The following is a 13,591-nucleotide window of genomic DNA, read 5'->3' on the forward strand; positions in this document are numbered from 1 at the left end:
GATTCTTCTTGTCTGTTTTTTTTTTTCTGCATGCATCTGCACCTTAAACAACGTTTCGTTTCAAGAGCAATGTACCTAGCAGACATATTTTCCCATAAACAGCATAACAGAGACTACAAACTTATGATAAATAAATTTACACATTGAACTTGGGATGTTCAAATAAAATATTTGCCAACATCCCCTATATTGTATTACCTTACTAATTCTTTTAACTAGAAAATTGTTATTTGATTCTTTTTTTTTTTTCCTCTACATGTATCTTTCTTGGAGAAAATCTTATTTGAGATATTATGAGACACTATTAAATGTGAACACCTCTCCTTATTTAGTTTGTTTTGTTATAACATCTATTGAAATAGAAAGGACAGAGAAGAACCTCAGAAGAATCACACTACAAAAATTAGTTACTTAAATTGGAGAGTCCAAAGCCCTGTAAACCTCACTCTAGAATGTGGGGGTCAAGTCTCTTATCTTTAATTAGATCCTAAGAAGTAAACTTACCAAAGATAAATGAAGAATAAGGTATAAGATATTTTAAAACTAAATTGTTAAAATTAGAATTGAAAATTTAAATGGACAAAACAAAACATGTATGTTTTCAAGGACTGAAATAATAATTTTCTTTTGTTAGTTAAGGGTGCACTATACAATTGTCCGTATATGCAAACTTCTTAATTAATGTGCCCAAACAAAGGTGGCGGGTTTCATTGGTATAGCTAGCCTATGACAAGATGTGATGTCCTAAACTTCACCTGCCATAACCATTTGAGTTAAATGCAAACCAAAAATCATTCTATTGTTATGCAACTTGCGATGGACTGTTGTGAATTGTGATAAGCCTGTTGTTTTACAGAAGGCATGGTGCTGTTGAATTTGTAAAGGAAACAACATTGTCATTTTGCATGTGATGCAAATTAAGCATCAGATGCTGCCTGCTCATAGCCAATTGAGACAAGTCTGGCTTGGCAAGTTGGCCCTGCAATGCATCCGGAGAGGCTTGCAAGCAAGCATTCTTCCATTTATTGCCACTGCCACTGCATGTGCCTTTTGGATCTTTTGAATCCTATGCCCATAACTACTAGCAATGCTGGTAAAAATTGATCAAAATTTCTATCAATGTGACATAAATTGTAAAATTTTGTGATTATCTTTAGCATTGTTTAGCAGAGTTCCAGATAGGTCTAATGGAATTGGTTCTGATTAAGCATGGCTTAATTATAACCAATACTTTGAGGGTAGAATTTGTAGAGAAAATTATTAAAAGGCTTGACCCTTTTTTGTATGGTAAAGTTTAGGTGAGTTGGGTGTAGGGGATTTATGAGGGTGAGAGTATGCTTCAAGATTCATTGAGGGTTTGTAAAAATACTTATAGATCGCTTATCAAATAGGTCCTCACAATAACAACGGGATTCAAATTCTCGTCTATGTGAGATATGAATATGATCCTTACCAACTAATCAACCAACTTTTGTTTGCTAAAGACTTGACCTTTAGGAATGATGCCATGTGAATTTAATTTAAAGCATGTGGATGATCCTCAGACGTTACAGGTCTTGTGATAGAGAAAAATTAAATGATGTCTCTTATTATATTAGGTTAGACAAGATTCATGGCTGCATATAAGAAAAAAATAATAGGACATTATTCAAGGTTGCATCATTGTCATTCAACTGAAACTCGGAAAAATAAAGCATATGTGGAAGACAGAAAATATAGAGCTTTAGCTCATCAATCATTATCAGTTCAAGAAAATATATATAAGAACAAGAAGACACTGAATTAACGCTCTAACAGAGTTTATTCTGATTCCCATATGACCGTCAAGAGTCAAGGCTCACTTTTCTGCCGTCCATGCATTATTTAATTCAAAGGGCTAGAAAGGGTCACACCACGTTCGTCAGAAGACGTTCATGAGAAGAAGACATACCTCATTTTTAGGAACTTGGCTCCTTTAGAAATGAAGAGAATACACAATAAGATTGTAATAATAATTATCAATTAAAAATTAATCTTTCAAGTTGTAATTAATTTTGGATTTTATTTAAATTCTCAACTATGAGATGTGTGACACTAACTAGAGAGAGATTGAGAGAAAAATAAAATAAAAGAAGAGAAAAAGATATATAAATTAATAGTATAAAAAGTATTACATAATCATTCTATTACAATTTATTATGTATAAAAGTTTATTAATTTTTAAAATAATTTAAATAATAATTTATAATTCAACGTGAGTACATCGGCGTTAACCTCATAAAAGATAAAAAGAGGATAAGAAAAAAAAAACTATACATGAATATAATTGATCCGATGTTTATATTGTTTCACCAACGGATCATATATTCTTTAATTAAAATTGTTTTACCATATATATTTTGTGCTTAGATTCAATTCCTGGTGGCCACATTCTCTAATCTCTACTGTTCCAAAACATCACGTCCATGTGGAAGTGGTGGGTGCCCATTTCTTCTAATACAAAATCATTGAATCACGCTGACCCAAGCTCTGTTTTTGTTTTAGACTTTTATTATTTAAACACCAAAAACAGAAAAATAATATATATAATCTTTTATCTTTTAATTTTTTTCATATATATAAATTGTAAAACCAAATGGGATAATATTTTAATTATTCTTAAAAAAAACATTATCCTTTATTTAAGGCTTATCTCACGAAATTAAGCATGACTCCTCGTAGTTCTTGGCGGCATCTGGCCGCCCCGTGACTTGCATGTGATCTGATACGTGAATTCATCAAAATTAATACTAAAAAAACCTTAAGTATATATGTTGCCTTAGATATTTTACATTCATTATTGTATAACTTCTCATGTCTATAACTTTTTTTTAAGAGGTCATCTATAACTTCTTCTAAATTAAATTAGTTTTTATAAATAAGTGATTAGACACAAATGATTATTAAATTAAAGTTAATGTTAAATTGTTTAAGTATTATATAAATTTGATTCTTTGTTTGAGTATTATTTAAATTTAATTTTTGACGGAAATAATTTTTTATTGTTTTTAAGAGAAAAGCTTTTATAAATTTCACTACCTAATAATCAAATGAACTCTCTTAAACTCGTTATACTCTTTTTTAAAAAATAGACAATTGTTGTTGTTGCTGTTGACTTAGTGTCAATATCAGAGTATTTGTTTTTGACAAAATATCAAAGTATTTGTTAATAGGTTAAATTCTTTGTTTTTAGTGGGTTTAAGTTTTATCAATGAAACAGTTAGGCAATTGTTATTCTTACCTCCCCTAATTATTCAGCATACATCCCTTCTTTTCATATATATTTTACTATCCATAATGTCCTTTTACATTTATTTCCTACCTCCTGATCCAAACTTTCTACACGTATGTGTTGCTAACGGAAAAAGCAACAATGAACTCTCGCGCATTGGCCCATGGTTCTTCATGTTCCTTCTTTTATAAACTAGTCACTATAGAGATTTATGAGAGTGGAGATTCCAATCATACCCAACACCTCTGGGGCGTGTGAAGCAAATTCAATCAATTGCCAAAAATTATTGTGTTTTGTATGTTTTTGTCTGAAGGAAGAACCTGGCTAACTACTTTTAATGGGGCATTGGAATTCTTTTCTCTCAATCATATTATTTTCATCTATAAGACTCAAATTCAAAATCTTATTTAAAGAGACTGAATTCAGTATCACTTGTACCAACGATTTGTTACTAATACCTCCAATGGCATGATGATTTCACAAAAACTAACTACCCCTCACTCTACTCATTGCAATCTTTGAATTGGATCAGAAAGAGCAGCCATCATATACTATGACACCCACTCCATCCTCTCCGACCGCACTTCCTTCAATGTCACCCACCTTGTGGCAGCCAAGTTACCATCGTCAAAAGGGAAGAGTTAATAGCCAAAAAGGAGGGAGGGTAATTAAGTAAAACAACCAATAAAAGAGAGGTATACTTAATAGTTGGGGGAGGTAAAAATAACAAAAGCCACAGTTAGGACTTCAAGCCCAAAGCTAATCCAACCCCAAAATTAGTCCCACATAGCCATCAGTCCAGAGAGAGGGAAAGAAAGAAAGAAAAAAAAATCAAAAACTGCAACATGACTCTCCCTTCAGTATACTTCTTCCACAAACACTTGTAATTCATTCGTTCCATTTTATCAATGAATCAATATTGGGTTCATTAATAACGTTTACAGTGGAATCTTCCCAGCATGTCCGATTTTCTGAGAATTTTCTAGCAAAACAACTCCCAAAACTCTCAACTAAGCCACCAAATTAATCATAAATTGATTTATAACAACAAACATCCCACAACAAAATTGATTTAAGGAAGCTCAACTTTAACACCGTAAGAGTTGACTAAGAATGGCAATGAGGTGGGTCAGAGACATATTTGACCCTTCTTGTCATTGTCCCGCAAGAGGTGAGAGGTGAGACAATACATGGTATAAAAAAATAAATTTATAATTTTAATACACATTTTCATATTTATTGGATTTTATTGAATTTAGATATATTTGCAAGTAATCCATTACACTCTTTTTATATTTTTAATTTACTTATATATTTTTAAATAAATTTTATATTAAGTTTTTAACTATATTTTAATTCAAACAACATATAAATTTAATGAATAACAAATAAATTAAAATTAAAAAATTAAGAATTCAATTATATTTTTAGTTAAATTTATATTTTTAAGTTTACTATTTAATCATTTAACTAATAACTAGTTGATTTATATTTTCAAAAATTATAACAATAATATATATATATATTGTGACAAAAAATTATAAAAAAAAATCTATTAGTGACAAATACAGGTACAAGTATAGGTGTAATTTGATATCCATCCTCATCTTCATCCCCGCTTAAACAATTCGGGTAATACTCGTACCCATATCCAATCAAAGCTAGTATTTCCGGTCGAAGTCGAGGTGGAACAGGTGAAAACTAGTTTATTTGGCATGCCTCTTCAAAGCTAGTTTATTTATATTTCTCTTTTACTTTCTATTTCTTTTATAGGTCTAAAATAACTTAAAATTCATGTGACCTCATGTTAAGCGGATCTTCTGGGCTTAGCGAGTATGACGATGATCACGTGCTTAATGCGAGATTCACGATAAACACGTCTTTGGGTTTCTTCATGGATCTTTTTCGCGTTAAGCGTGAACTGGCCACTAAGTGAAGAGACGTACTAAACGAGTTATCCCAATTTTCAACTTTGTTCTTCAAGACTTTTTTTGACGTTTTTACATCAATTTTTTCTTGAAAAACACTTGTAATTTTCTTCTTTTAAATTCTGCTGATAAAAAATTAACATGATGTTAAATTACTCTGTTCATTAAAAACAATAATAAAATAAAATAATTATAATCATTCTTAATCAAAATTAATTATCAATTAAACTCAAATTTTACAGTTATTAATAATTTAGAATCCTTTGACGAAAGAATCTTTAACCAATATACTTTTAAGATCAACAATTGTCCTTACAAACTAACATTTTCTTGAAAATCATGATAATAAATTAATAAAAAAAACATTCCCAATCTCAAAGTTTTGGAAAATTAAAAATCTTTCTTATACCAAACACCCGTTAAAAAAATAACTCAACCTTCATTCTAATATATTTATTTATGCATTTTACATATTTTTAATTAAGTTATAAGTTCCTTTAAAAAAATTGTTATAAGTTACTATGCTATTACACTTTTAATGAATGCTTTATATTTTATTATCTTATCAAATAATTACACTATGAGAAATAAAATACGATGCGAATATTAATTTCGATTCAACCGTATAAATACTCATAAATATCATAATTATTACAATATTCTGAATATAAATATATTTTGCGCAGACCATTTTTTTGGAAAATCTCCTTAACAAGCACGAATCCCTATGTCAGCAACGTGGCGTTTTGATGGATGTGGATTCGACAGCACAGGAACAGGACAGGCTCGGTGCAGTGCATAGGATTCCAGTAGAAGTAGAAGCTTCATTCTCATAACGGCTACATTTTCCCACAAAAATAATTTCCTTTTTAGAAGACCGTTACTCTTATCTTGTCTTCTCTTTCTCCCCTTAAACCCCGATCCATTACTCTCCTCCACCATCACCATGACGGTCGCCAGCACCAAGAGACTCTTCAAGATCACGCTCTCTCTCCTCCGCCTCGGCTTCAACTCCTCCAAATGGTACTACTCTTCGTCTTTCTCTTTCTCATTAAACGACACACAAATAACCCAAACGACTCTTGCAGCAAAACGGCAGCCAAGATGGCCGTGGCCAGGATCAAGCTGCTGAGGAACAAGCGAGAGGTGGTCGTGAGGCAGATGCGTCGCGACATTGCTCTTCTTCTCCAGTCTGGTCAAGACGCCACCGCTCGCATCAGGGTAATAATTTCAAAATACATTCTTTTTTTTAATGAAAATTAATACAAAAATGTCAATGCTTCTTCATTGTTCTTAACCTAATTCTTCTTGGACCCTTCCATGTTATTCTGCATCTGTTTCTTTGCTTCCCAAACCTTCCTTCTTCTTTTTTGTTGGTTCTCTTCTTCATTCTCTCTAAACTGCTCCTGAATCCTTCAAGGCTGGAGCTTTGATGCTAGTTGGTAGAATCTTGATAAAATTTTAGGGGGAAATTGCACATGTAAAACATGGCAGAACTTTGAGAGTCAACACCTCCCAATATCTGCATAAAGCTAATTAACTAATTAGTGGTAACTTATTAATGGTGTTATCTATAACAATTAACAAGATGAGGTCACGTTTAATTTTCTAATTCTTACCAAAAGTTATTCTTAAATGACAACTTTTCATGTCATGAAGAAAGAGCATTTTGTGGGAAGTTGTATCTAATGTAAAGATTCATGATAACTTATTGGCATGTTCTAGTCAAAAGACACGAGACATTAATTAGCAACTTTGACTTATATCATTATATTGGGCTTGGTAGTCGTAGGTTTCAAATGCTTAAGGTTGTAGATGCCGGTATTTTTAGTCACTTCGGGGATACTTAGAAAGGGTTAGAATTTGTAACGAGAGTATTTAGCTTTTATTTCAGTAAGGAACTTTTAAAGAGCGTCGTGATGAAGGTCAGTTGATAGTATCTTTTGATCGTCGCAATAGCTAAGCGTCACAAGATTTCTTTCCTATTTATGACTATTGTGGCATCTCGTGTCTCGATGCTTGAGACGTCTCAAGAACATTTTCTATGTTGAAGTGTGCCAAGCCACTTATTAAATCAGAATTCCTACTTCTCAATAAGCTTTTTCATCATGATATCCTTTTTAAACTAAACAAAGCTAACTAATAGTAAAGATGAGGCCACATGCAATTTTCTAGTATTTACCAAAAATTATCCTTAAATGATGAATTTTGATGTAATAAAGAAAGAGCATTTAGTTTGAAATTGTATCTAATGTATATATTCATGGGAATTAGTCCAACGATATAGTTTAACTGGGATTGATTATGATAGTTTTGTTTGGTTGTTTTCCTTTGTGACTGTGGTTAATAGCGATGAGAAATGCTCACTTTTTGAGTAGGTTATCAAATGCCAATTTTATTTGATAATTGAGATGACTATTTTGTGACTTTTACATAACGATTTTTGTGGCTTTGTAGGTTGAGCATGTCATGAGAGAGCAAAATGTTTTGGCTGCAAATGAGTTCATTGAACTCTTCTGTGAATTAGTGGTGGCCAGGCTCGCAATCATTTCAAAGCAAAAGTAAAGTGTTTCGGAACTCATTATCTTATTATAAAAGTGACAGGCTTGAAATTCTGATACTAATCCTACTTGTTTCAGGGAATGTCCAGCAGATTTGAAAGAAGGAATTGCTAGCTTGATATTTGCAGCCCCTAGGTGCTCTGAAATCCCAGAACTTGTGGCACTTAAGAATATCTTTGAGAAGAAATATGGGAAAGATTTTGTATCTGCAGCTGTTGATCTAAGACCTAGCTGCGGTGTAAATCGCCAGGTAAGCCTTTTTCTGACTGCAATTTGGCTTGTATTTGCTTACAAAGAAGCAGCCTTTTGGATTTTTGGATTTTGATGCTTGATTGTCAGTAAACTACTTAATTTCTATTAATCCTCAAGTATTCATACTAGTGTTGTGAATGGCCATGAATTTTTAGTTGATCGAAAAGCTCTCAGTACGAACACCACCTGGTGAAGTAAAATTGAAAGTGTTGAAGGAAATAGCTAAGGAACATCATATTGATTGGGATACTACAGATAGCGAGAAAGAACTTCTCAAGCCTCCAGAAGAGCTAATAGTACGTTTTGTGTCTTGGTCTCCCTTGCTTGCTTATGCTTTGTCTCAAATTTTCATTGATGATTTGGCTCTTTCTCTCGTCAGGTAGGGCCAAGTGCTTTTGTCAGTGCCAGCAGCCTACCAGTGAAGCCTTCTACAGTTATGTCGGTGGATTCAAATAAACCCGCTACTAGGTGATGCATATATTTATAGATTTTACCCTATTGGATATGTGCATTATATTGTCATCAACTTATTCTCTAATTGGATTTTCTGGTGATTTGTCAGATTATCGAGGGGTGGAAAACCCGATGCCGAGCATTACAAAGATTCTAAGTCTGCTGCCGAAGCAGCAGCTGAGGCAGCTAAGCAAGCAATTGCTGCTGCTGAAGTTGCTGCTTATATGGCTATGAAGGACTATAATAATGAAGCTCCTCAACCATATGCTTACAATGATAAGTTGTATAACTCAGGAGTCAACTCTGGGACCTTCCAATCAAACAATCCTGCAAAATGCACCCTGAACATGACACCTAAATCTTTAACTGAGGAGAAAATGTACAGGTCACAGAGCTTACCAAGATCTGATCATATGAACAATGAGGAGGATGCATTGCCTAACCAATATGGTGGAAATGATTATAGGAGGCACAGCTACCATCCAGCTTCCGCACATTCAGATATTAAGTTTGATGAATCAAGTTGTGATGAAGAAATTGAAGCAGAAGAGCCTCCTCCGGTTACTATGCCCCCTAATCGGCTTCCACCACCGGTACCCTCATCTCTGGCTAAACAGGAAAGCCACATTCGTGTTCATCCCAAATTGCCAGATTATGATGAACTTGCTGCCCGCTTTGATGCACTAAAATTCAAGAAGTCACAATCCTGAACCCACTTTAGCAACCAACCGTTTATGAATCTATTAAATTAATTTATACACAATAAATACATATAAGAATAGTATATTTTGTTATATAGAGATACTAAGAATGTATTGGATGCTAAACTTTGCTATGTATGGTTCTGCCTCAGCATGTTATAGTTGTTTCTGGTATAGTATTATTTTCTTCGTTTCGATTCTCAATAATAATATTCCATCATTCTGACTAGTGAAAAACATCACAATGTGAACTTTCTGAATGATTTTTGCGTTAAGCTTATTATTTTTTTACGGATCGAGGTCTACCTAGATCATCAAAATCAAGAAAAATAGTTAAATTAGTTATTTTTATATAATACTAATATAAATTCAATTTTTATTCCAAATGTATCGTTAAGAATAATTGGCTTAAGTGATAATTATAGACATAGTGACACTCCTCATAATTTAAGGAATATTTTTTCAACCAGAATGATTTATGTTGTTAATAACTCATTAAATGCATTCAATTTTATAAAGAATGATTAACATCTTAATACATTTAATGTCATGCTAACTAGTATTCTTAAATACTGGTTGGCATTTGTCTACATCTAAAATCATCATATATTTTTTATAATTGAGATAAAAAAAAATACTACCATTTGTCTTTTTAAATACATGTTATAAATAATATTTACACTTAAATATAATTGGGGGTATTAACCTTTTCTCAAGTCAATTCAATTCAACTCTTCTACGATATGTTTCCTTCTACAGTATGTTTTATTAAAATAATAAAGAAGTTCATGATGGGAAGCGGGCAAAAGTTTTTTACAATTTAACATTTCTTTTGAATTATACTGTTCGCGTTATCTACAATTATGGAGTAATATCTCTCATCTTATGACTACGTTTTTCGTTGTAGACTCTTTTAATTAATTTAAGTTTCTAAAAAAATATATAAATTATATTAAATTTGTTAATTATTTTGGAGATAGAATAATTAAGAATAATATATAATAAAAATAATAATTAATGTGTTTAAAAATTAAAAAATAATTTTATAAAAAGGGAAAAACAAATTTTTAAAAAGATCTTGTAATTAAAAAAAAAGAATATTATTTTGGTATCAATTTTAAAACAGGTAGATCAATTGACGTGAAATTATCCTACTTTAACAAAAAAATATCAAATTGGTCAAAAATATCGGATGTAAATATTTAAAGAAATTTTTTTATGATACACGGTAGTTTTATCGGCTCGAACATATCATCTCACGTGTAGGATAGGATGGTCTTAACCAAAAAAATTTAGGGATTTAAATTGTAAGAAAACTAAAAGTATAGAAGTTGTAAATTTAGTGGAAAGAAATCTTAAACCATTATTAGTTTCCAGATAACGCGAACAGCAAAGAGCCACCGCTTTACCAATAATCTCCTATTTCTTTTCCTACGCAATCACGACAAGTAAATTTCAAGTTTTTCTTTCATTTAAATATATACTTTACTGAAATTGTGACATCAAATTCCAACCATATTATAAAATAATTTTTGTGCAGAAGATGGAGTTAAGAGGTGGAAATTCGGGCCTCTGGGTTAGCTCACAGGTAGAAGAAATTTGGAAACTGGACGAGGTTTTGCTTTTAAGTGCAACTTGATGAGTTAGGAGATGGATATTTCGTACTAAACATTTTCCCATGGTTGATCATTTGATAGTATTCTGAACTTGGTAAGTTACATGGGAGAGATGTGGTTAAAGAGCTTGATGGTATTATCGTATACTAATTTATTGGATTGTAAGATTTGAAAGTAGAAAGACTGGGAAAATGAAACAGAATTGACAATTTAGATTTGTACGCATTGCACATGACTGCTTGGTGGGGTTTGAAGTATACATGCCAATGCTATGACATTTACATGGATTTGTTATTATTGAAGAATGTAATTGTTTGCAAAAGATAACTGCTTTTGCTCATCTTCTGAGATAAATATAAGCCAAATTCAATGTAATCCATGTCTCTGCTTCCTTTTATCTTGGTTTCATTGTACAACTTCCAATATTTGATATATTAGTCTCAATGGATACCCATCTTCTGATTGATTTTGATGTATACACAATGCACACGTATATTCCTCAATGCTTTTTAAGTTTTGACAAAATGAATAAATTCAGAATGAATACATAATGATTATGCTGGTGAATAATACTATACTTGAGTGGTGCGTTTGGAAAAGCTTGTTTATCTTATGACGCAAGTAATTTATGATCTGCTCATATTCTTTTCAACTTATTTCAGTAAACTCTCCAAAATAACTTAAAAAATAATTTAACCTTGTTTTTCTTTTGATTATAGAAACAAGTTATACATAAATACTTATTCAATATGTTAAGAAAAATTCAAATCTCATGTTAACTAAAAATAAAATAAAGTTAAAATATATAAATGAGAAATAACCCTTATTTTTTGAGTTAAATTAGACTTAAATCAACTTTATTAAATTCTTGTTTATAAAGGAGTGGAGTTAAGTTCCTATAAAAGTATCTCAAATAGTTATTTCTCACTTTCAGCTTTCACGAACATAAAGCAAACAAATATCCTCTGCTGATTTTTTTATATTTTCTTTTATCAGAAGCCAATATTATAAACCATGAACAGTGGAATTGTAAAATAATGCATATGTCCTCGTGAAAGTGTTAATCAGAAAAATTCATAAAAAAAGCTTTTAGGTTGAGAAAAATTAATCTCACATGGTGAAGTGTGTGCGTGTATCTGGCACTAAAGGCAATTTTAATTTGTTACAAGCTTAAAAAATAAAATAAAAAAGTTGTTTGAAACTGACGGACCTAATCAAAATTAGACACGATGATACCAATGATGTTAAAGCAAGACAAAGCATTGACAAGAAAACAACCATGTTTCATAATCAAAAGCTTTGGTAAATGTCATTTTGTTGTTTGAATGTATGACAATTTAATTTAATTTATGAAAGAATAAATATTTTAAATTTAATTTTTGAATGTGTAAAAAATGTGACAATTATATTTTAAATACAACTTATAATGGCAAATTGATATCTAAACTTTACAACTAAATATCAAATTAATCTTTAAAAAATATAAGTTAATAATAAATTCATTTTTAAATATTATAATTTAATAATAAAATGGTCTCATAAAACTAATAACAACACATAATTGTTTCCTTTTCCACGCATTTCAGATCTTAAATAAAAAATTTCATTTTTTAACGAATAAATTATCATTGGATTGCATGTTTATAGACCAAAATCATCGTTTACCCTCAAAAAGCTTTGCTATACTTTCTGTACTAAAAAAAACATTATTATACGCCATCATATTCTCCAGCTCAAATAAAACCATGCAGGCACAGGCAGTGAGGTACGTCATAAATTCTCTTTAGTAAAATTGTATTACCAAATTTTGGCATTAGACCCATGTCGCCGCTTAATTAACTTTTGCTTTTAAACGGTTATCCGCATCAAACAAATAAAGGATAAAATTTATATATATTTTTATTAAATTATAATTGTGGTTTCTTATAATACTTAATCTATGATTTTGATTTTCCTGCTTTTATTTTTGTGATTTTGATTCCACTATTTTAAAAAATTTATAATTTTAGTTCAATTTTCAATTTTTCAGAAGTTATTTATTTTATTTTTATATTTTAATTAATTAAATTCTATTTTTATGATATCTCAAGTGAATTTGTTAAGTTTATAGTTTAATTGGATTAAAATAAAAGGAAAAAAATATATGCAAAATTGAATATTAAACCAAAATTACATATTTTAAAACAGGGGATTAAAATCGTGAAAACATAAAAGGAAGATAAAAAAACATGAATTAAGAATTGTCGAGGAACCAAAATTGTAATTTACTTCCTCTTTTATCTTTTATAAGCAAAAAAAAAACATTTTTTCTATTTTATAATTAAATTTTGATTATTTTTTCTTCATTTAATAGATAATTTATGCTTAATATTAAGTTTCAATGAAGGATTATTTAAAAATTGTTTATTTTTCAGTTAAAAATGTCACAGTTTAATGAAGTAAATTAATTTTTTTTAATAATTGTGAAATATAATTTTTTTTGCTTATAAAAGATAATGTTTTTTTATTTAGAATTCAAGAATATTTAATGGTGGGCCACGTGTTGTATGATTTTGGAAAGGGGATTTTGTGTTTTCTTGAGATATGTATTTCTGTTGACTCACGCTGGTGGTACGTAGAGGGGGCTTTATTGGCATTGAATTGGTGATTATTGCTTATTTATGATCCTTTATTATTTTAGACTATTTTAATATAGATCAATAAAAATTAATAAATAAATAATAATAAATTTTATAAAATTAATCTTATTATTTTAATGTTTTTTTTTCTTATACTACAACAATATTATCTGATGTTGGATAGTCATCGTGTTGATGTAAGAAACCCTTCT

At 30.5% G+C, this 13,591-nt stretch overlaps 1 protein-coding gene across 1 annotated transcript; it reads left to right on the forward strand.

The window, feature by feature from the left end:
* The first annotated feature begins 5,939 nt into the window (after positions 1 to 5,939).
* Positions 5,940 to 9,374, forward strand: LOC114381130 (IST1-like protein). Its single transcript, XM_028340314.1, has 7 exons — positions 5,940 to 6,201; positions 6,267 to 6,399; positions 7,636 to 7,739; positions 7,818 to 7,989; positions 8,147 to 8,287; positions 8,371 to 8,459; positions 8,554 to 9,374. Exons 1-7 carry the CDS (start codon positions 6,125 to 6,127, stop codon positions 9,152 to 9,154), a joined length of 1,317 nt encoding a protein of 438 aa, XP_028196115.1. The 5' UTR covers positions 5,940 to 6,124; the 3' UTR covers positions 9,155 to 9,374.
* The last annotated feature ends 4,217 nt before the right edge of the window (positions 9,375 to 13,591 follow it).

The sequence above is a fragment of the Glycine soja genome, chromosome 2 (genome assembly GCF_004193775.1).
Source record: "Glycine soja cultivar W05 chromosome 2, ASM419377v2, whole genome shotgun sequence".
Lineage (NCBI taxonomy): Eukaryota > Viridiplantae > Streptophyta > Magnoliopsida > Fabales > Fabaceae > Glycine > Glycine soja.